We start from the raw sequence: 24,983 nt of genomic DNA, 5'->3' as shown, positions 1-24,983 counted from the left end.
GCATATAGAGGCCATATTATACCTCATAATCTAACATCTAGGAATTATTTTAATTGCAATCATACTTTTAGGCCAATTTTTAGGAATTGTTTTCATGAAAATTGAGCACATTTTCCACGCCAATTCTCATTACCTCAATGTGAATGATTCTCATTACCTTGCTATAATGCAAATATGTAAAAATAAAACTTATAAAAAAATAAAACTTAAAAAAAACATATATAAAATGTTAATATTGTTGACATAATGGTACTATTTGTTATATTATTTTTTCAACTCCAAACAAACCATTTTATTATTGTCATTTTTACCCTGTGGCAAAAACAGTTCATTTTCTTTATGCGAAATGTAATTTCTTCATTTTTGTTTTATTTTTGGAGTATAATTTGACTTGGAGATTTTCTTTTTATACTTTCCTCTGAAAGGAAGCACCTGAATCTCGAAATGTTTGGGTTTTGCTTGCTAAATTTGTCATATGTGGTGTGTTTGTGCAGGTTTTTTTCCACATTAGGCTGACATATCATGATAAGATGAGGTAAAACTGACATTTCATGCTGTGATGTGAAACCCATTAACCTGCAGAAAGATGGAGGAACTACAGAGTGGGTTGAGAGCAGCCAAGTCTCAGACTTTGACACCTGCTCACACCACAAATCACATGCCCTCTTTGTCTTCTCAAGAAAAACGGTTGTCAAAAAAGCCCTTTGTTTTCCAGCGATGAGATTTGGGCGCTGAGAATTCGTCGCGATCTCTCGATTGCATGTTTCACGTCATTCTTTTGAATGATTTGGTCTTGTAGTGTCTCAAAATGGGTGTTTCTAGTGCACTTTGTGCGTTTAAAATGAATAGGACACACAGTGAATATTTGGTGATGATCTCCAACACGAAACGAGGAAACCCCCACCCGTTGAAAAAGGCCTGTGAGAATTCTTTTGATGGTGAATCAATGGAGCAGCTCTGAAAGGAATTCTGCTTGATGTTATCCATTAGCAGATGCTCTCTTGTCGAGAATCGCTTTGCTAATGATTTCTCTCTGCCTCGTCTCAGCGTGTGCGGGTTTGGATTATGAATGGACTAAGAAAAGCAGCCGCTCGGAGACACGCTTTATGCATTATTCAGTGTTGATAATCTTTCATGCTCTTGTTAGGGTGGCCTTCATCTGCGCTTTTACGTGAACATGAAATTGTGGCGGGCGGTTAATTGTCATACAAAATTGTAATTTTGCAATGTACTTGTCTTTTTTTTTTTTTTTTTAGCTTAAAGCTTAATCAATCTCACCAATTTACTTGTGTGTGTTCATATATATATATATATATATATATATATATATATATATATATATACAGTGTTTCCTCTAGGATTTTTTCAAGCTGTTTGGGCAGGCCTATTTCCCCAGGGGGAGGGGGCGTGGCCCATGAGTGATATTCCCTTAGGCCACGCCCCCTTGTCTCCCCAAAGTATTATAAGCGATCATGCGCATCCCGTGTGCAGAATGATGCACTTGAAGCAACACCAAGTCATAGTGACAGCACGCAACGCTTCACATTGAAAAGAACATAGCGAAGGGATTAGATCTATAATCTATGCTTAGTAGGGCTGCACGATTTGGGGAAAATGTCATATTGCCATTATTGAGCGACTCCGATATAATAAAATGGTTTCATGAGTCCAACTTGCTTGGTTCTAAAGTAAAATGCACACACAGATTAATGTTTATTTCTCAACTCAAACTAAAAACAACAACTAAATGATTGGTAACACCTATAATGATCAATAAACCATCAACCAAACCAACATTACAGTGATTCCATCATTACAATTGAAAGCTATCAACTTTTAAAAAAATTATTAGGCTTATAAAAATATTTAACAGCTTTTAAATTAAGTGAACTTCAAACAATCCCCACATAAACCCATAATAAAAAACATATTTACCTGTGCCCTTCCTGTCTTAACAGGTACAGAAATTGAATAAAGTTATCAAACAGTCCGCACTGCATGAATCATAAATTATATATAGAATAATCCTTATTAAAGCTACAAAAGTTCTTTAGTCAAGATCAGTGAGTAATTTTCTAATTTCCCTTTGTTCTTTGATTAACTTTACCGACAGAACGCTTTATTCGCTGCTGGCCCTTTAAGAGAACCCGTTGCCGAGACGCGGATCTCACACGCGCCTCATAGCACTTATTTTCATCCATAGACTTTTCTTATGTTATGAAGATACTAGACAAAACGACATTTTGGCATAATTGTGTGTGTGCTATTTTTCGTTCAAGCTCGAAAGAGAAGTGCATGCGCAATATGCGAGTCTCATCTATTCTAGGGCACTCACAGGCAGCTTAATTTACATATCTTGTCGTGCAAAATGCGAAAAGGCATTTGCACGAATAAGAGGGGGATCTTGTAACACTAGTCGAAGGATGACAAAAAAAAGAAGAGATGCTGCGTTAATAGCCCTAATTTGTTTATTTCATATAAAATCGCGGCATTTTGCGTTATATAATTGCATAGGTTTGAGATCGCTATTACGACTGCGATATGATTAATCGTGCAGCACTAATGCTTGTATTCTATCTATGAAACAGTTTTTTGAGCTTTTTCTTTTAACGGTTTTACATTTCAGTGCGCATGAAGAACATAGTGCTGTACACCCGTCCAGTAGGCTATAGTACACCCGGCCAGGGAATGTGATTTAGAAAGGGCAATAAACTCCAGCAAGATAGAAATTTATGCGAATCATAGACCTTTATGCGTTATCTACAAATAAAGTATAATATTGGGAGCATTGATCTTGAAGAGAGTGTCGTCGTGTTACTGTCGCAAACGAACGCGACGCGCTGTGTGAATGCTGAATGGAGAATGACTGAGGCGAGATGACTTTCCGTTAACTTTAACTTAGAGACTAAAATATTAATTTTACCACACATTATGCTATTGAATGACTTTAGAAGTCTTGGAATATAGTGTGAAAACTTGATTGTGCTTTACAAAGTTATTTATGCCTTTAGTGGGGCTTAACAAAATAACACAATATGCAGAATGTCGGACGTCACTGAGAAGCTGCAGCCGTGGCGGGAGGATTTTAAGTGTGGCGGCCCGCCACGGGAGAATGAATGTAGCGGAAACACTGTATATATATATATATATATATATATATATATATATATATGAATTCTAAGTCATGCAAAATTTTAATAAAGAGTAAGATGATGTTGCAGATCTATTTTGCAATATTACATTTTATTTAATATTTAGATTTTGGTATTGGTATCATTCAAATAGATAACAACAATAATCATGTTAATAATAATTAGGGCTATCAAATGATTAATCGCAAGTTTGTATTTACATAATATATGTGGGTGCACTGTGTATAATTATTTTGTATAAATACAGACACATGCATGTATATTTAAGAAAAAAATATTATTTATATGTAAAATATTTATATATAATATAAATTATATATAAATCTGTATATTGTATATAAATATAAATATTTTATATATAACTAATATTTTTACAAACTTTTATTTTGGATGCGACTAATCGCGATTAATCGTTTGAAAGCCTTAATAATAATGTATTTTAAAAAAATTGAAATGCATTTAATATTGCGGATTAAACATTGCTTTCATGAAATTGTTTATTATTTTGTTTTTCAATTTATTTACTGAACTCTTTTGTTAAAAAAAATAGAAATTAATAAAAATGCTTGACTTTTTTTTTGCCCATTTTGATTAATATTGTTGCATTATATGTTTATTTACATTTACATTTTTACCTGCATTTAATTTAGCAGACGCTTTTATTCAAAGTGGAATGCAAATTTTTGAGGATTTTTTTTTTTTTTTTTTTACATTTTTAAAAAAAAAATTAACAATTGAGGAATGCAGCAAGCAATTTATCTTAAAGGCAATAAACATAAGTGCTAGTAACACAATGTTTCAGACATCGTTCAGAATATTACCTTTCCTTATTTTGTATTGACGTAGTGGTACTTTTGATCCACACTTTAGGTCCCAAGTTCATTTTTTTGTGTGTGACATTTTTATGGTTCATTGTTACATTTCATGTAAACGAAGGACCCTATGAGTTTCTATTTGTTGATATTTTACTTATAGCTCTTATAGATATTTTTCATTAGCTTTGTATGGTCTCAAATTATTCAAACGTTCCCTTGTTTTAAAAAGGAACATATACAATTTTTTAAAGTCTTGATTTAGTTGGGTTTTCATGCATGAATGTTCATTTGACACTGTTGCAGCACCTCTCTTCCCAGTCTGTCAGTCATTATATACGTCACCATGAAGCCCCTCCTTCTGAAAACCTCAATGTGCTCTGATTGGTCGCCTAGACCAGAGTGTTGTGATTGGCCAAGCGCTTCGAGCATGTTTGGGAAATGTCACGTCCATAACCAGGAGTTTCGATACACTCCTAACTCAACTCCATCAGGCTCCGCCCCTTTGTTTTGCATATGCATGAATTATTTAAATTAGCAATATAATGAGGAATCACAGTTATCTCTAATGACGGCAAACAGACATGACGTATAATGTTGGCTTTTTCGTATAGTTGCGTCCAAATAAACGCTTTCACATGCTAATAACGTGTGTATTTTCTGTTGTTGCAGTTTGCCCCAGCAAGGACGTCCGCAACAACGCGACCAACTTGCGCGTTCTCGAGAACTGCACGGTGATCGAGGGCCACCTGAAGATCCTGCTCATGTTCAAGACCAGACCAGAGGACTTCCGGGGCTTGAGTTTTCCAAAGCTGGTCATGGTTACGGACTACCTGCTCCTCTTCCGCGTCTACGGCCTGGAGAGTATCGGCGACCTCTTCCCGAACCTCACCGTCATTCGCGGCAACAACCTCTTCTTCAACTATGCCCTGGTCATGTTCGAAATGATCCAGCTGAAGGAAATCGGCCTCCACAGCTTGACCAACATCACGCGCGGGGCGGTGCGCGTCGAGAAGAACCCCGACCTCTGTTATCTGTCCACTCTCGACTGGTCCAAGATCTCGGACTCGATGGAGGACAACTACATCGTGGCAAACAAGGATGAGCGGGAGTGCGGAGACATTTGCCCGGGTATCATCAAGGGAACGATCACCTGCAAACAGACCACCATCAACGGGAATTTCGGCGAGCGTTGCTGGAACCAAAACCATTGCCAGAGAAGTAAGTTGCCTCTCAAGGCTGCTTTTTATTTACCATTACATTGTCCACAATTGATATTTATCCCGAAAAGGAGGCATTCGTGCAACATTTCTTTGGAAACAATATACGTTTTTGCTTAAAATGAACCAGAAGCCTAAGTTGGGCTCTTGAAATCACCATAGATGCTTTTACTTGGTCTTTCCAGTTACTGAAACTTGAAACGGTCACCTGTGGACTGATGTAGTTAGTGCTACCTTAAAACCTAAAAAAAAAGATTTTGGGGATTGAGATTAATCAATATTTAGCAAGTTTGTTTTTTTAACCAGCTCTAGTAAACATAGGTCTTGGCTGGCTACAATAGCAAAGATGAACCGTGTGTATGTGAGCGAGTCGGCGCTTGTGTTTGGCTGGCCAGGCTAGTACATTGAAGGACAGTCTGTGCCAATACAAATCTTGTCCGTCGGTTCAGCGTGTGCCGCACCTGCTCGCTATTCACCTCACACCCCTCTCAACCTGATTCAGCTCAAGTACCTTGTTTACTTCCATCTCTTTTTGGAGGGAAATGATATGTACGAGCTCGATGAGTTTGTTCAGCCTTATATGCATTCAGGAACAGCACGTATGCTCTTCAGTTGAAAAATTGAGGAGCGCATTAAGATCTTAAGGGGTGAAATAAAAATTCATCAAATATGTGTGTTTCTGCTAAATTAATTGAATTTATTAGAATCATATTCCTGCTTCAACTGTATTTAATAATTATGTAAATATTTATTTAACTTTTATTAACTTATTATTGTCTCGATACTAGGTCAAATCTGCGTAATATGTTAAATGTTATTTCTTTTTTTTTGGGGGGGGGGGGGGGTCACAGGGCAGCTTAAAGAGTTGTTATTATGAATTATTATTAAATATACAAATTAAATTTCGTATATAGTTTGTGTAATCAATTTATCAGTAATAATAGAAAAAAAAAAAAGTTTAATTATGATTCAGCCCAAAAAACACCAAATTCACGTATGGCCTTATAATTTCCGCGATCACGGAATCGTGAACGGAATCGTGGAATTTGCCAATTAACGAGGAATCTAGTGTTAACGTGGAATTTCGCTGAATTTTACATATTTAGAATGAAATTCGTTTTTTGTGTGGGAGAAGAACGTATGTCTGGGGAAAATGGAGACGGGGAAGCAAATCTGGGCGACACAACCCTGCCATTATTTTCTACGGCTCTGCTTTCGTCTGCGAAAAAGTTAAGAAACTCGACGTACACACACATACACACCATCCCCTCCGTACACGTCTTTCTATGAGGTGCCGGACTGGACAAAAGCGAAGTGACATTGCGCGAGAGAGAGTGTGTCCGAGAGAGAGAGACTTTTCTTTATTTTACAGGACAGTTTAAAGCTCATAACCATATTTTGTTGTTACTTGAAGTAGCTTAGAGTGCAATGTTGCATCATGCAGTATTTGTGCTAAAAAGTAAGAGTTAATGTCATTTTAAGAGTAAATCCCTATTTTATTAATAATTAACATTAAAAGCACACTCTTTTTACAACTAAAATAACAGTATAGGGTAAAAAAAACTGAATCCCCAAAAATTAAAACGGAAAAAATGGAATTTGCAAAAATTAAAACGGAATTTGCAAAAATTAAAACGGAAAAAACGGAATTTGGGAAAAATAAAATGGAATTTGGGAAAAAAATAAAACGGATTTTATAGTGCCCTATGGTCGTCCAGTTGAAATGTTGAATACAACCGTTTTCCGTCGCGGCATTCTCTCCGTATTTACGTTTCTTTGCAGCCTTTAGCCGTTGCCTACATCGCACTGGATCCTTCACTGCAAACCAAACGTAACACTCCCCCTAAACGTTTACTCTTTGGATTCTCTCGCAGCCGGGAACAATACAAGTCAACACCTTTATGAATAAAGTTTGCCAAGAAGTATTTCCTACTAAAGCAAGGCTGTATTTGACTCTGGTCAAGCGTAGCCATAGCAGACTGGTGGGAGTGGCCTGGGACGGCAACATGCCCAGTGCATTATGGGTGTTGAAGTTATGGGAAGACTGGCTAGTGTGTACTTTGGTTCGTCCCTTATTAGTGATATCACAACAGCATTCGTATGGATAAGGTCAGGTTCTTTAATAAGACCAGCTGTGCTCGGCCCAAATAAAGGTTCACGTTGGTAACCGGGAGGTGTCCCGTGCTCTTCAAAGGGATGCATGCATGAAGCAACCCACTTTTTGTCATGTGATAGGTGAAAGTTTAGTCGGGCATAATGTCAAAGTGAAACCCCATTTCTGGAGTATGATGCAATGGCGCTGTATTTGGGCAAGCGCTGGGGTGAGCGAGTGTGTAACCCTACAGCAAGATACCATATCCCCAAAGAAGCACGCGCTCTCTGTCATTCCAAATAAACATAACCTGTGCGTGTTTGTTTGTTTAGCCTGACATTCATGTTTTCAGTTTTTCCACAAATAATGAGGAAAAAGTTTGTTCGAGACGGAAGGTTTTTGACTTTCTTTTGCACTCATTTCAAGACTTTACTATATATTTATATTGATTCATATTCAGAATATTATTATTTATGTGATTTTTATTATTATTATTATTATTATTATTTTGCCCCAACCCTCTACTTTCTGATCTTTTGCATTTTCATTCTTCAGTACTTCACCTACAAACAACTTTTCCAATCAATTCTTCAAGTCCCCCTGTGGTGAAAATCCAGCTTTTAATGTTGTTTATATGTCTATTTTTGATTTTTAATACGCTTTAAGACAAACCATGTGCAAATTCACAAGTCAACAGCATTGCTGAGTAAAACTACAGTGAACCAAAGACCGTCTCAAAAACACGGTTTGAAATCGCTGGTGTTTCTGACGTCACAAACTACCTTGTAACCGATCACGTCAACGTCTCTTAGCTGGTGTGAGTGAGTGGAGGCGGGGCTCATTTGCATATTCATAGAACTCGTATTCATACTTTGCAGTCACGTGACTACCATGGATGCCTGGCGGGCAACAAACGGGTATTTTCAATGTAGAGTCCTGTAGTCCCAGGTCTTTCTAGTAGCTATCGAGTCAGTTAGCGAGCTAGCTGCATAACTACGGACTAGGATTAACTCCAAGGTGAAGGTAGTTAAATTGTGTAAAGCAGACACGTTTTTTTGAGACAATCGCGCAGTAATACTTCCTCCGTAAATAATCTAGCTCTACTGTTCTCATTGAAAACCATAGATATCAAACACTTTTGTTGTTGTTAGCAAAATACGACAGCTGCGTTGTTAACGTAGTTAGCTTCATAACACAAACAGCTGACTCGCCGAACCTGCTGGTGGCGTTGATTGACGAAACTACAGGTTAACTTAAAGGGTTAGTTCACCCAAAAATGACAATTCTGTCAGTATTTACTCACCCTCATGTTGTTCAGACCCTGTAAGACCTTCGTTCATCTTCGGAACACAAATTAAGATATTTAAGATATTAAGATCGCTCCTGCATATTAGTCCATAGGCTTCTTGAGGGAATGACTTGCTGTCCTCGAAAAGTCATTAAAGACATCGTTAAAATAGTCCAAGTGACTACAGGGGCTCAATCTTAAGTTTATCAAACGACGAGAACACTTTTGTGCGCAAAAAACAACAAAAATAACGACTTTATTTCAACTATTCGTTTATTTCTCCCTCTGCGCGAGTCAGGTTACTAGTTTAATAGCGTAAGCTTCTGTTATTGTACGTCACACGCATCACACACATGACGAGCGTCGGCCAATAGTGAGCCTACGTGTGACGTAGCTTTACGCAATCACACTACGTTAACTGACTACAGGCCCATGTTGAAGGAAGTGAATAGTTGAAATAAAGTCGTTATTTTTGTTTGTTTTTGCGCACAAACGGTGTTCTCGTCGTTTGATAAAGTTAAAATTGAGCCACTGTAGTCACTTGGACTATTTAACGATGTCTTCAATGACTTTTCGATGCCAGCAAGAGTCATTCCCTCAAGAAGCCTATGGACTAGTATGCAGGAGCGATCTTAATATCTTAAATATCTTTATTTGTGTTCCGAAGATGAACGAAGGTCTTACGGGGTTGGAACAACATGAGGGTGAGTAAATACTGACAGAATTGTCATTTTTGGGTGAACTAACCCTTTAAAGACACGATTAATTACATGATCATACCCATTGTATTCAAACAAATGTTGAAATTACCTTTGCTTATCTCATCTGGTTGGTGCAACCAATCGCACGGCACAACGACTATCTGGCGTGTCATTTACACCTCGAAACACCAACTTTTGTATAAAAACTTGCAAGATCCTGGGTTTCATTGCTGGAGAACGGCGTTCTTGCCCGCCAGCCAGTATTTGTGACGTCATGTGCAAAGTATGAATACTAAATGAGAGAACGGCGTAGTTACATTCAAGCTATTTTGAGACAGGAAGAAATGTTTTTCAAGGAAATAACACTTTGGTGATCAAAGATACGTTTTAAGGCATAAAATGATGGATTACATTGGGACTTTAATAGATAAAACCAAAGAAAATGCTAATTTGGTTTCATGTTGACACTTAAATGCTTAACTGTTTGGTGATGCACTGATTCAACTGTATAAATGTTTACCAAACGGATTAGCGTGGCGAAGTGCTTGATCCGTTTATGAATGCGCTAAACTGTTTTCTGTGAAAGCAGGCATTTAGTGTCAGTAGTTCAGACGGAGGATGCAGACGTGAGGTTGAGTGGAAAGATAAAATCTGTGCAGGGCCGTCTGTGCGCGTCGCTTTCCATTCTTAGCTAGACATGAAAAAAGCTCAGCACGCTTGAAGGATGAAATGTTTAGTGTTTGGTTTATTTGGTATTTTGTGGTAGTTTCTAGAGTGTTGCTGATAATAAAAGAGCATAAACATGGACACACTTGATCTTGTATCTCAGGGAATGTTTATTTCCTTTGAAGGCAGAGAGATTTATCAAAATTTTCTTCAATGTAGCAACGGCGTTAAAATCGGTCCTTTTATTCCTCCATAAAACCGTCAAACGTGGGACGAGGCGGAGTGTCGGACAGAAGACTGAACTGTAGTAGATGTGCTGTCAGATCAGTGATATCTTTTGCCCTGGCACATCGTGTTCTGTTATTGTGAGCGTTGTTCTGTTGCGCCGACAGCGGCTCTTGCGCAACCAGGACCTTTTCAGGTCAAAGTTCAGCAGCCGCGGGTTTGCGCTTTTTTTTTTTGTCATAGCCATTTTCTTCCCCTCTGATGTCAGAGCATTGTGCGTTGTGGACTTTAGTTGTTTGTTTTTCTGTCTGGATAAATCGCTCTTAATTAAACTGACTTAACGTTAACCTGATTAACCGAATGCAAACATTGACAACAATGGGTTTTTTTTTTTTTTGGTTTAATAGAAAACCATGTGTCTTATGGCTTTCTAGTGTAAGTTTGTTTTAATGTTCTCATTATTGGGATTCAAACAGTTTGTTAAAACACAATATTAGAGCAATAATTAATAAAGCAAATAACGTTATATGCATAGTTATATTCTACTATTACTACTAATAATTATTATGTTTTTTTATTATCATCAGATTATTTTATACTGCTAAAAATTATTTATAAATATAATACTACTTAAAATATTTTTTATTATATTTATTCATAATTTATTTTTAAAAAATCATCTACTTCTACTAGAAACAGTGTTTTAAATACCTCTGTTATATATTATAATACAACACATAATAATAATAATGATGTTTCTTAATTATTCTTGCCCTTGGGACTTAAATAAATCCCTGGTATGTTTTTGAGCGCTGTTAACTGCGTTTTGTTTCTTAGAAAAGGAGGGGGGGGGGGGAACAGAAGGAAAAACAGAAGGAAAAATGCAGAGCTCCACAAGTGCTGACATCTAGTGATAAATCTCTGACACATTTGCTTGGAAAAGATCACATGGTTCAGTGAGTTTAAGGAAGCTGATTTTCTTGTTTTCGTGGTCCAGGTGAAGGATTGGGGAAGAACCCCGATATCGCAACCTTTTTGATCTTCAGTCTGACCTTGACAGTTGTTTGTGTACTTGTTTGTTTTATCTTATCCAAGCTAGAACTGCTTTTCAAAGGCGTGGATGAGTGCGACTGAATTAGATTTAACAGCTGATAATGATTTTCAGAAGCACTTTGCGGTTAAAGTGTTGTTTGTCCTGTCCATCGGAATTCATAACTATGGCGGGAGAGCGCAGAAATGCCTGCGTGGGTTGAGCTGAGGTGTCGCGTGACGCCTGCCGACAGGTGGGCGCTTTAGCTTCCGTCTGCTGTTACGGGAAACGCTTTTCCGAGTATCAGCACCTCGGAAGTGCTGGAGGGTAAGGGTACTTTTCCTCTAACAATCTAGGAGTAGGTCATTCACTTCCCACCTCAGAATAAAGAAGCCCTTGGCATGACAGATAAGGAGCCTGTGAGGATTCTCTGTCTCCCACTTTACTGCTCTTTTCCCCACTGTCGCCGACACTCATTTCACAGTGGTATAGCTGGGGGATCGTCTGCACAGCTTGAGCAAGCAACGGCTTTTTTTGTAGTGCTTCTCAGAATTTAGGAAAAAAAGCTCTCCAGGCACCTCTTCTAACAGAATAGGAGTCGCTCGTCGGTTAAAGGGATAGTTCACTTTGAAATTCATTTTTAGTATGTTTTAGCTTACCTCAAGGGCATCCAAGATGTAGGTGTCTTTGTTTCCGCAGTAGTTTCAATTTTGATATTTTTCGGTCAAACCGTTGTTATCTGTCAAGCCCCTTTTCCACCAAAGCATTTTGAGAGCGGGTTCGGAGCCGGTGCCTGCGCGCGAACCAGTTCTTTGTGTTTCGACAGCCAAACTTTCGACGTAACTTATCAGAAAAAAATACATATCAAGCGAAAACATTTAAGAGACTTACATATTTCAATTGTTTTTAAAGCTTTCTTGGTATACGATTTAGAGATAATCCGAAAGTAAGCGTTTCTAGCTAAGACGTATGGCGACGTACACAGTGACGTAACAACGTCGTTCCCTGGGCGCTTTAGTCAGTGGAAAAACAAACAGGTTCTGAAGCGGTTCGCAAGTTGAACCAACTCCGAACCAACTTTGAACCAGCACCAGTTCCGAACCAGTTCTTTTTTGGTAAAGGGGTATCAGTTATATAATGCAGGTTTAGGGGGTCCACCTCAAAGAGCATGCACATAGAAGTCCAAATTAAACATGATTTAATCTTGTAAATGTAAGTACACACTGATGGCCTAAGACACAAAACGAGCAGTTTGTGTGAGAAAACGAACCGTATTTATATTGTTTTTACCTCTTTTTAACAGCTTTGTCGAACTGATCTGAATCAGATGTCCAACTGAACCGAACTGAACCGTCTCCAGACGTTACGCCAGAAGTGATCTCTCGTCACGCATTGTTTACACGGAGATTTCGGAAGTTTTACCTCTCACTAAACATATTTAGATTTATCGAAATCGTCTTCCATTGCGATTTCCCGTGTATCTAAATATGTTTAGTATATGTTCCTTTTGCTTCCCCCCTTTTTCGTTAATCCCAAGAAACTGTGCCTTATCGCAAAAATCCAAACAAATTTCAAGCAGCTCTCTCTCTCTTTCGCTATTTCTCTGTCTCACGGTCGAAGTAACCATGACAACAGAGCGTATTTTTCCCACAATGCAAACGCGGAGTTCATTCTCAATTGATTGATTCGGAGTTCATTCTCAGTTGATTGATTATTTATTATTAAAATTGACTGTAATATTTTTTTTAATTATTATTTATTTTATTTTATTTTTGTATAAAACTCCTTTAGTTTTAATAAGTAACAATAAACCTATATTCACATGATTTTGACTTTGCAGTCCAGCAACGACTTGCATGTGTAATATCAACTTCAATTTTAACCTGTAATCTTACAGTTATGAAGGGAAAATCTGTAGATTTTTGCACAAAACCCCCTTGATAGAGGAACTGATCCATGATCCCACCGTGGGCTCACCGTGTCCTTTCTCGTGAGCGCCGGGGTTTAAGTTACCCCCTCTGCTTGAACTCTCTCACAGATACTTTCGCGCAGTATAGCTTTGTAAACTCGTCTGAACCATCAGTGTACATTTGCACGCAAGTGGCTTTGTGACCGTTTGTGTATGGAAAAAGGGAAGTAAATGTGTTAATGAGTTTGCTAGTTGTGAAGTTTGTATATGCGTACGCCTGCAGGTAAAGATATTGTGTCCACACAGCACACAGGAAGTGTGTGAGGCCCTCCGGCAGAGAAGCAATGAACTGTGATACGCATATATATATATATATATATATATATATATATATATATATATATATATATATATATATATATATATGCAGTAAAATGTATTTTCAAGATTTGTTATCACAACATTTTTTCTTTTGTCAAATCAACTTAATTTTATTTAGTTCAGATAACTTATTATTTTGAGTTTCTGATGAGAAATCTCCTTCATTGTATTAACTCACTTTTTCTATTTCAAATTTTAAGGCAACCAGGTTACTTTTTTTAAGTTAAACCAACAATATTTTTGTACAGTGTATTTATATATATATATATATATATATATATATATATATATAAAAATATTGTGTACAAAAATATTGTTGGTTTAACTTAAAAAAAGTAACCTGGTTACTTGTTGGTTTAACTTAAAAAAAGTAACCTGGTTACTTAAACACAAACCACCAGAAATAAAACAAATGGATGTTTTAAATTACCGCTTATTTATATATATATATATATATATATATATATATATATATATATATATAATTTAAAACATCCATTTGTTTTATTTCTGGTGGTTCGTGTTTGGATTATGAAGGGCAGATTGTGTTGGATTAGTTGTTTCGGAAGAAGCACATTAGCAGCTGTACTTCCTCCATGATTGTGTGTGTGTGTGGCACTGCAGTCGACTACCATCTACGCTAACTTCCATTCATTAGCTAAACAGGAAGCCGTGAGGGAGATGGAGGAGCTTGTGTCCTCCGTTATCAATGGAAGCGTTTCTACGCCCCGCATTTGCATAGCACCACTGACACGCTATTCTGACAAAGGCTGAGCGCTTGCATTTACATGTCCTTCGGAGAAAGGAAAGGAAGAGCCACGGGGGCATTTTCTGAAAATAGATCCTTCTGACATGCATGTAAACATGGGAAATAACCGGGGGAAGGATTTGCATGTGGCTAATGACGGTTAAATGCAAACAAATCAAAATCTATCCATCATCAAAATGTTATACAGCATTATTTTTTTATATCATGATGTAGCCTTTTCTTATTGGATAATGGATGCTGATTAATTTCGAGAATCCAGGGGAAATTATGAATATAATATAATTAATGTAAATGAATGTGTCCTTTGAGTAATAATATTCATTTTTTTTAAACTTACGGACCAAAAACCTTTGAACGGTATTCATTTATTTGCTATCACATATGGGAGGTTGTTAAATTTAGCATGTAAAACTTCTTTTTAATTTTTTTAAATTTTTTTAGGTAGAATACGAATTAAATGTTTAACACCGTTTTAATGCAATAATTTAACTTCACACTGATTTGTTATTTCTGTTCTGGTTGGAAATCTTGAGATTAATCCTGATTATCTGATTCTATTGAAAGCCATATTATTTGTTTATTTTTGGCGATTATGAAAATTTGTTTAATATCTGATAACCCGATAAAGTTGTATCACAGTAAGTAAAGAATATTTCCAAATAAATGCAACTATCTCGAGTGCTCAAATCTAGCAAACTGAACGCCGTCGCCTGTGCTCTCAAAGATGGGTTTTATTAATAACTGAGGAGGGGTCGAGGACACGTGGGCTGCTCCTGTTTTTGGGGTTGCTAGGTAACAGTGAAGCAGCTGTGATGAAGAGCGAATGTGTCTGAAGGCATGGACATGGGTGTCTCCCACAGAAGTTTGCATGAAGGGAAACCGTTCCAAATCCACACTAAAGGAATCTGGCGTCTATCTGAAGTTCACTGAAAATTCTTTGAATTGTTTCCTGCCTTCGTGTGTCTGCTTTCGCTCCCACTGCTATCAGTCTCGGGATATGTGGTGGAAGTGACGAGGATTCCCGTCCTCACGGTCAAATGGTTAAGTTCATTGTTATTACTTGGAATCCAATTTTATTAAATATTTTGGCTAGTTTGACAATACTGATGTACATTTCTCTCTACATGGTTTTTATATTTAACTGTAACCCCCCAAAACGTTCTTAAAATAGCAATGAAATAAACTTAAAACAAATTATTATCTTATTTTTGTTTAGTTTAACGTATATGTAATAAAACTGCTAATGTTTTTACCCTATTTTTGTTCCATAATTTTTTTTTTAGTAAATAATGCTAAAAATAGTATAATAACACATTTATGTATAAATACAATTAATAATATCAGTTAACACTCAATTAATCGTTATATTAATTATAAATACAAAACGGTTTAAATATTGGCGAAAAAATTAGACAATGTGAAAATATTTCGATCTATATTTTAGGTCTTTTGCTCATTATTTATTATTAGGGTTGGGTATCGTTTGAATTTGAACGATTCTGATTCCAATTCCGATTCCTTGTTTCGATTCCGGTTCCTAACGATTCTCGATTCCGATTCTTTTAAGAGGCAGGGTCAAAAAAGTTTAGCTAACCTTGCTAATCAACGGTCTTTCGGAAGGAAATAATCCTTTCTAAAGGAAATACTCCTTCTGTCACAAATACTCCTTTTGTCACAAATTTTGCATTTTGCCGAGATTTCGTTATTTTTAGAAAAATGAAGCCACACTTTGGACCGCCGACGTAAGCTACTCATGTTCGACTCGTGCGGTTATGCCAACACTTCCGGTAGACGCTTCTTCGTTGGTGTTGTTCAGCGGTTTCTTCTTCCGCTCGGCGGACTGTGAATATTGAAACTAGGAATCGAAATTTTAACTTTTGAACGATTCCGGGAAAAACAAAAAGTTAGTCCCGATTCCAATCGATACTCGATTCTCGATACCCAACCCTATTTATTATCAAATGAAAATGAAAAATTATTTAAAATGTTTACTACTATTAAATTTTATATATATTAAACATGCATACAAAAATGTTCAAATACTGGCAAACATTTAAATAAATGTATAAAACAAGTATGCATTTTATTTCAGCAATTTTGTCGTCAGCCATTAATAAGCCCTAATAAGCTCAACGACTTGCCATAAGATAACAATTGAAATAAAAAAAAAGACTTAATGAGAGTTTTGAGATGTTGATAATTGTTAATGAGCACAAGCACGTGTGGACTAAAGAGGAAAATAAGTAGCTTGAAGCTCCCCGAAGGGAAGAGTTTAATGAATTGAGGAGGTGCCATTGCATAACTTGTTTGTGAGCAAAACAAGCCCTCCCTCCTTGTGGGTGATGAGAGGATTGTTTTCAACCCTTGGAAGTGTCACATATCCTCCGTTTGCCCGTTTAGAAAGCATCTCTCCATGTCGGATCACTGTAGTGTTTGACTAATGGGTCAGTCGCTCCTCTTTCAAGCGAATGACTCAAATCAGTTACAGATTGTGTCAATGTCTTGGCCAAAGTTTGATCCACCGTCCGACACAAAAGCAAAACCATCAAACCGTTTATAGAGGTCATGTGATCCATCATAACTTACCTATTGTTTAACCCTGAGATCATTTACAAGGGCGTTTCCGTATTTGCCGTGGCTCTTGGGTTACCAGTGGTCGACGTGCCATATGCAGCAACATTTTGTACTCGATGCCAGCAACGTGTTGACAGCCATTACAGCAAATAAATTGCTTGTCCGTTCGTAATTAGGCAACGTTAAATAAATTCAACATGTTGCTGTCAGAGATTCCCCTCTAGCTTGTTTTTCCCAGGCTGTTGTTGTTGCTGTTGTTGTTGTCGTTTCCACTTTGCCGTACATCTGGACGCCTGGTGCCTCGATCATAAAACCCCACAGCTGTAGAGTGACGAATGGAAGAACGCAGAGCTCTGGCTTTGCCGAACACTCGTACCCCCTCAATGTTGGACCAAGAATGGTGGGTACTTTTCAGTTATGAGCCTTTTGATCAAAGCATGAGGCTTCCCTGAGAGCGAGAACCAGCTGTGGATGCTTCCACGCCGAGCACTGACTCAGCTCAGAAAGTTCTGGGTCAAAGAAACTGAGCTAAGTCACCACAAACTTTCCAATGTCGATCTCCCCTAAACATGACAGACTCTTGTGATTTGTAGCCGTATCTGTAGTCTACACCATTTGGGCGATGCCTAAAAGACAAGGTTTAGCATTTACAAGGCCATCCTCACCAAGAACTTGAGGCCAACCCTACTTGGGTGATCTCCTGAGTTCGAAGAGTTCATTTGTAGTGTTCACATTGAAGCTTGCAAACTGCTTTGAAGTCCTTTTGTAAAGTCAAACTCTTGATTTGTAGCTTTAGTCTTTTTGGGTATCACCTACATACATTTGAAGAATGTTACAAGCGAAACCCACCCAGCTCCTGGTTTTAAAGGGACGGTTCACCCAAAAATGAAAATAGTGTCATCATGTATAATATACTTTATTTTTTGGTTTTGGGAAAGCTAATTAAAGTCGCAATAGGTGATTCCAACCCGATCTCACAGGAATTCGTACGAATTTTACGAGGTGGCTAATTCGTACGACCTCACTCGTATGAATTGGTACGATTTTTGCTAAATTGTACATATTTTACGAAATTGGCCAATTCGTATGAATTCGAACGAATGAACTACCCCTGACCCCGCCCCTAAACCTACCTATCACGTGGGTTTGGACAAATCGTACGAATTCGTACGAGTGAGGTCGTATGAATTAGTACGAATTAGCCACTTTTTAATCACTCGTACGAATTGGTCGTGAGATAGCGTAGGTGATTCTCGACAGATTTTTTTTTTGTTGTAATGCTGGTTGGGATCATGGTGGGATCGTATGCTTTCAATGATACTAGGCTAAAGTGAGCATTCCCCAGATCACCTATTGCACCTTTAAACAATTTAAAAACATTTTTTTATATATATTTTGTTTTTATTAGCTTGCTATGCGTTGTCACGATAAAACCTTTGTAAAAGTGTGCCGAATTTCTTCCAAACTGCTAAGAGAAGTCAAACTCTTCGTTCTGTTCGGATAAAACCCAAAAATTTAGCATTTACAAGAAATGGCATTTATGTCATAAGCAAACAACACCCACTTCCTGGTTTTAAAGAAACAGTTTACGAAGAAATGTAAATACTGTTATTATTCAATCACCCTCAAGTCATTCCAAACCTCTACGACTCTCTTAAAAATATATATTTTGAAAAATGTCTGTTTTTTTGTGGTTGTTGTGATGCACCGTAATAATTTGTTACAGTTATAGTAACGATATTTCTAGGGCTGTCAAACGAATAATCGCGATTAATCGCATCCAAAATAAAAGTTCGTCTTTACATAATATATGTGGGTGCACTGTGTATAATTATTTTATATATATAAATACACACACATGCTTGTGTATATATTTAATAAATATGTTCATGTACATACTGTACATAGATTTATATATAATTTCTATTATATATAAATATAAATATTTTATATATAAATAATATTTTTTTCTGAAATATACATGTGTGTGTGTTTATATATATATATATATATATATATATATTCAAAATAATTACACAGTGCACCCACATATATTATGTAAACACAAACTTTTATTTTGGATGCGATTAATCGTTTGACAGCCCTAGATATATTTTAGCTAAACTAATTTAACATATCTTCCAAGTGCAGCCATCCAAAACTATTTTGGGCTAAACTATTATTTTTTCTTTTTCGGAAGTAATTGTGTAGTTTTTTTTTTTTTTGTCCATACAATAGAACTCATTGGTCCACATTGACTGCCATTGTATGCACAAAAAGAGCTTAAAACTGAGCCATTTTGGATGAACTATCCCTTTAAATTCGGTTCGCTTTCGAGGGGACTGAGTTCGTTTAGCGCGTTAACCTAAAAGCCCACATTCCTGCATTCTGAGACTCGTCTGGGACTTGTCGGACCCTCGATTTGTTACGTATTAGGATGTTCCTTTGTTTACTCTATTTGGCCATCGCCTAAACGGCGGCTAGTTTTATGGGTCCCTCACTCCATCTAAGAGCGCGCCGGCTCGTTTAAACCGTAATTACTGAGCCAGACGGCCCCAAACACCTGGACGGCGTGAAGAGCGCAAGCTTGGCCCTGTCTCGTACAGCTGTGGAGAGTCACCTTGCAGCAAGTCTGGGGGAATTCCCTCCTAAATCAGCCAAGTTTGGGAAGGAAAAGCAAAGCGAAGCTCCGGATTCTGTCAGGGTGCCATACTCCACTCTGGACTGTGAGTCAGACCCAAAAAAACACACTCTTCTGATCCAATTTAAGCCTGCAGAAGCTTGCCAGTTCGCAGTTGTTCCAAGAAAACATGTAAACATCCCAATCGCTAACACTATAGGCGGGATGAGCGCAGAAACGCTTGGCGGAGCTGTTAGGGGACGCCAAATATTTTTAGATCTCTTGAAACAGGGGCCATGCGGTTCACAGCAGAGTATTTTTGGGTTATCATATCTCGTTAAAAAAAATTAGCACCCGCGTTATGATTACCACCACCGCGTGATGCGTGTAGCATCTGCGAACAAGGATTTCCTTAACTTAGTGCTAATGAAGTTTATGTAAATGAGACCAACACATGTGTTATGTGTAATTTGTATAGGCCTTTGCATATACATTTTTTTCTCCCAATGCAATGTTCACCGAGATTATGTGTGAAATATGTACTCATAACATGGTAAAACCTTTGGCTAATAAACCGCTATTAGCCATCAGGAAGAATGTAGGATGCAATTTACCATATTTAATCGATTCCACATAATGCAGAAAATGTGGAAACCGCTCCGCGTGGGTCCAGTCATTAGATTGAAAATGTCTTTAGTCAAATCAGATGGAGGTCCACAAGATCAACATCACATGTCGTTCTGAAAAGGGGTAAAAAAAAGAGACGGTTCAGGAAATAAGCCAGATCGCACTAATGGGGCTGTTCTGTCATATCTGATCTGATGTGGTGTGGTTCTCCGTTTTATCTTTGTTTGTAGTCCTATCTGCGTCCGGTTTGGATACGGCACCATGAAACTCTTGGTCTGAAAGTCTTAAGTTTGACTCACTACAATGTAGAATAGTCTTAAAGGGTTAGTTCACCCAAAAATGAAAATTCTGTCAGTATTTACTCACCCTCATGTTGTTCCAACCCCGTAAGACCTTCGTTCATCTTCGGAACACAAATTAAGATATTAAGATATTAAGATCACTCCTGCATACTAGTCCATAGGCTTCTTGAGGGAATCACTCTTGCTGGCATCGAAAAGTCATTAAAGACATCGTTAAAATAGTCCAAGTGACTACAGGGGCTCAATTTTAACTTTATCAAACGACGAGAATACTTTTTGCGCGCAAAAACAAACAAAAATAACGACTTTATTTCAACTATTCACTTCCTTCAACATGGGCCTGTAGTCAGTTAACGTAGTGTGATTGCGTAGAGTTACGTCACACGTAGGCTCACTATTGGCCGACGCTGGTCATGTGTGTGATGCGTGTGACGTACAATAACAGAAGCTTACGCGATTAAACTAGTAACCTGACTCGCGCAAAGGGAGAAATAAACGAATAGTTGAAATAAAGTCGTTATTTTTGTTGTTTTTTTGCGCACAAAAGTGTTCTCGTCGTTTGATAAACTTAAGATTGAGCCCCTGTAGTCACTTGGACTATTTTAACGATGTCTTTAATGACTTTTCGAGGACAGCAAGTCATTCCCTCAAGAAGCCTATGGACTAATATGCAGGAGCGATCTTAATATCTTAAATATCTTAATTTGTGTTCCGAAGATGAACGAAGGTCTTACGGGGTTGGAACAACATGAGGGTGAGTAAATACTGACAGAATTGTCATTTTTGGGTGAACTAACCCTTTAACAACATTAAATTATATTAGCAATGCATTCAACTTTATAATGTTTACATCTTTTCCTTTTGTGATTGTTCAGTTGGTGATTGTTTTGTATGTCGGGACTTCTATTTGGCCTCCCCAGAGGTCGAAATACATAAGACCCCCGTCACAAACCATTACATTATATTGGTGAGAAAATCCCTTGTTGCATAGTTTGTTTTTCAACAGGCGCTCCAGAAACCCTTGTGGACCTGCTTCATTTGGCTCTAGGAATAAAACAGACCTTCCTTAATTGGGAATGAGCGTGTTTTCATTAATGTCCTGCCAGTGTGACACAATGAGCCGTCCTGCCAGTAGACTAATTGGTGTAAGTAGGGAGCACACAGTGCCAGGCATGGCAGGAACCTCCTGGCTGTTATCGGCCGGCTCAGAGTGGACAGTGATTATAAAGGGGGGGGGGTTGTCCAGTTATTAGGGGTGTTTGCTAAGACAAGCGTCACGTTTACTAATGCAAGTAAGCGGTGTTTACACGTACAGCCTTTGCAGTCATAAAGTCACCACAAGTAATTGTTTGTTGATTTCTAGTGATTTGAGCTTTTGGTGCAAAGTGGGAGTGGAAAAGAAGCACACACATATATATATATATATATATATATATATATATATATATATATATATATATATATATATAACAATATTTAAATTTAGGAAAAATATATTATTAGGGCTGTGAAACGATTAATCGCGATTAATCGCATTCAAAATAAAAGTTTGTGTTTACATAATATATGTGTGCGTAGTGTGTATAATTATTTTGTATATATAAATACACATGTGCATGTATATATTTAAGAAAAATGTGTTCTCAATATATCAAATATTTATATATATATATATATATATATATATATATGTGTGTGTGTGTGTATAAATATATATAAAGTGTTTACATGCAAATATTTCTTAAATATATGCAAGCATGTGTGTGTATTTATATATATAAAATATTTATACACATTACACACACATATATTACGTAAACATGAACTTTTATTTTGGATGCGATTAATCTGGATGCACTAATTATTATAAAAAGAATCAAAATTATGATAGCTCACATTACTCTGCAATTATAAACTTATAACGTATAGACGTTATTTTATTATGAAAAGCATAGTTGAAATAATTAAATTAAAAAACCTCATAAATTCTGCTTACTGTAAAAATGTAATGCACAAAACTAAAATGATTAACTTATCTAACTTTTATTCTGAACCGTGCAGATAAAAAGGAATAATTTTAAAAATTATAATAAAAATAATACAACTAATTTAATGGCTCAAATTATATGGCAATTATAAGTTTATGCATGTTCCTTATGTTACTTGTATTTTTGAAATTGTTTGTAAGTGTATACAATTGAAATACACCCAAAAACAAAATTAGCTCAAATTATATGGCAATGAACGTATATAACTTGTTTGTTGTTTTATTGTGAACATACTAATCAATAATGCTTATTAGTGTATAAAATAATTAAATATAAAAATATTACAACCAAAATGTGATCAAATTTGTTCACAATTTTTAACTTATTTTAACTTATAAAAGTAGTCTTTTGCTTAATTATGATTATTAGGGAATCTCAGCTCAAGCTAAACTCTATTGAAACTCATTTTAAGTCGAATCTCTTGATGTTTTTGCAGACCAACACAGTCGCTCGGTTCTGTTCAGCTGCCTGTGTCGGCGGTCGACTAGGTTTTGGGACGTAGCCTTAGTATCATTGATATTAGACTAGAGTGAATTCATTTGATGTTGATATCAAACACAGAGTTGTTCTGCTCGGTCTGTTATTGATAAGTGTGGAGAGTAATCATCTACTATATGCTCCATCAAGAGGTTTGTTTTGCTAATTGTTTTCCTCCGTGAGGCCATGTGCTCACGCCATGGCCATTTATAGCTTTATCACGCCTACCATGCTGTGGCCTTTTCTTCTGAACGCCCCCTCCTCCTCCTCCTCTGTGGTTCTTACATTGTGCCCCTCCGTCACTCTCTTTCTGTGGAAGGGCTGGGCCGGGTCTGGTCAGGTGACCGTATGGAGCTCTTGTTTATCACTTTGCTGTAGGTCGCCAGGGCGTCTGTTAATCTTTAACATTGAATGCTGCCCGCTGCTCTTCGTCTGAACGCTGTGCACAGCATGCTGGGAGTGACTGTCATCCTTGCTTCGCATTTAACATTTTGTTCAAGCATAGCAGTCTGTGCTCTCACAGGGCAATTTATTGGATGAAAATTGTGGATGAATTTCACATAAACGTCTAGCTTTCAGACAAAAATTAATTGACCCTGAAAATGTACTTTTTCTTTAAGAAAGACATTATTTCTATCATTTAAAAAATGATGAAATTTGACCTGGACATCTTAACCTTGTATCAGATGACTATTATTTATGTATATTTGTGTGTTTGTGTAAAAAAAAAAAATATATATATATATATATATATATATATGATACCAATTTTATTTACATTTTATATATATATATAATACCAATTTTTATATATTTTATATAAAATATAATTTTTTTAATTTTATATATATATAATACCAATTTTTTATATATTTTATATATATATATATATATATATAAAATATCATTTTTTAAATTTTTTATATATATATATATATATATAATGTAAATTATTATTTTATTTCATATATATATATAATACCATTGTTTTTTAATTATTTATCTATATGTGTGTGTGTGTGTATATATATATATATATATATATATGTGTGTGTGTGTGTGTGTGTATATATATATATATATATATATATATATATATATATACCCATCATTTAGCTTTTCAATCCGGATCGGCACTGATATGTTTTCATATGTTGCACGTTATGGACTTATGTTATAGACTTGACCATGTTCCTAATTATAGAAGTGTTTCATATCCCAGCATTCCATCTGTGTGGCACTGCAGAGGGCATATACAGACCAGGTCGGCTGTAGGTTATTTCCTGTTTGTATTATTTTGGATCCGGCACCTGTTTTATTAGCTGCGCTCACACCATAGTGCATAAAACTTTCCTCATCTTAAGTTGCATTATATTTGAAGTCTGTGCTGAAAAATCGAGGTCACAGATACTGAAAGTGTACACTCTAAATATGCAGAAGCAAGAAGTTACAAGGACGTGTTTTTTCTGCTTTTCTGCCATGAACTAGTAACAGAAGCGCTCCCTGTTTGTCCTTGGATCCCTGCGTTTGCCGTGCTATTGTCTTTTCTTAGTGAGTCATAGTATCCGTTGGCGTTGCTCACCAACTGAGCTGTACTTTCGTTATTTGACAATCTTGGAGCAGCTCTCATTATTAATTTTCCAGGAAATTAACACACACCCGCTAGGTTTTTTAAGGACGAGCCATTCAAAATGTACATTTTGAGAGAAAAGGAACTGTGTTTTATTGAATCATTTGTTTCTGCGAGTAAAAGTGTTAACATTACTTTTGCTACGAGTTATACACCGAACGGGTTTACGGGTTTATAATTGTTACACTAAAGAACCGTAACCCTAAGTATTTAACTTTTGATGTCTAAATCCGTCCTACACTTTTTTTTCACTTCTTTTTGATTGTTACTTGTTTTTTTTTAAGAACGACCTGACAGATCAATTATAAAATATTATAAACACAAAAATATTCTAAAAGACGTGAACCGAAAAGCAGCATAAACTGTTTTTTTATTATTAATTTTAGGAAATTTTCAAGTAAATGTTTTTTTTGTTTCACGTAAGCGAAATTACGTGAAAATATGTAGTTAAACGTGTAGA

The 24,983-nt window shown here is 36.7% G+C and overlaps 1 protein-coding gene across 1 annotated transcript in view; it reads left to right on the top strand.

Moving 5' to 3' along the window:
* The window catches only part of insrb (insulin receptor b), an 89,734-nt gene that overhangs the window by 27,812 nt on the left and 36,939 nt on the right, over nucleotides 1-24,983 (top strand). The window contains exon 2 of the mRNA XM_089134140.1: nucleotides 4,637-5,185. Coding sequence (XP_088990266.1) covers nucleotides 4,637-5,185 — 549 coding nt within the window. The remainder of the gene's footprint in view (nucleotides 1-4,636; nucleotides 5,186-24,983) is intronic.

The sequence above is a fragment of the Pimephales promelas genome, chromosome 2 (genome assembly GCF_988280905.1).
Source record: "Pimephales promelas chromosome 2, fPimPro1.hap1.1, whole genome shotgun sequence".
Lineage (NCBI taxonomy): Eukaryota > Metazoa > Chordata > Actinopteri > Cypriniformes > Leuciscidae > Pimephales > Pimephales promelas.
Note: the sequence above shows the minus strand (reverse complement) of the source record. Positions and strands in the feature narration are given on the sequence as shown.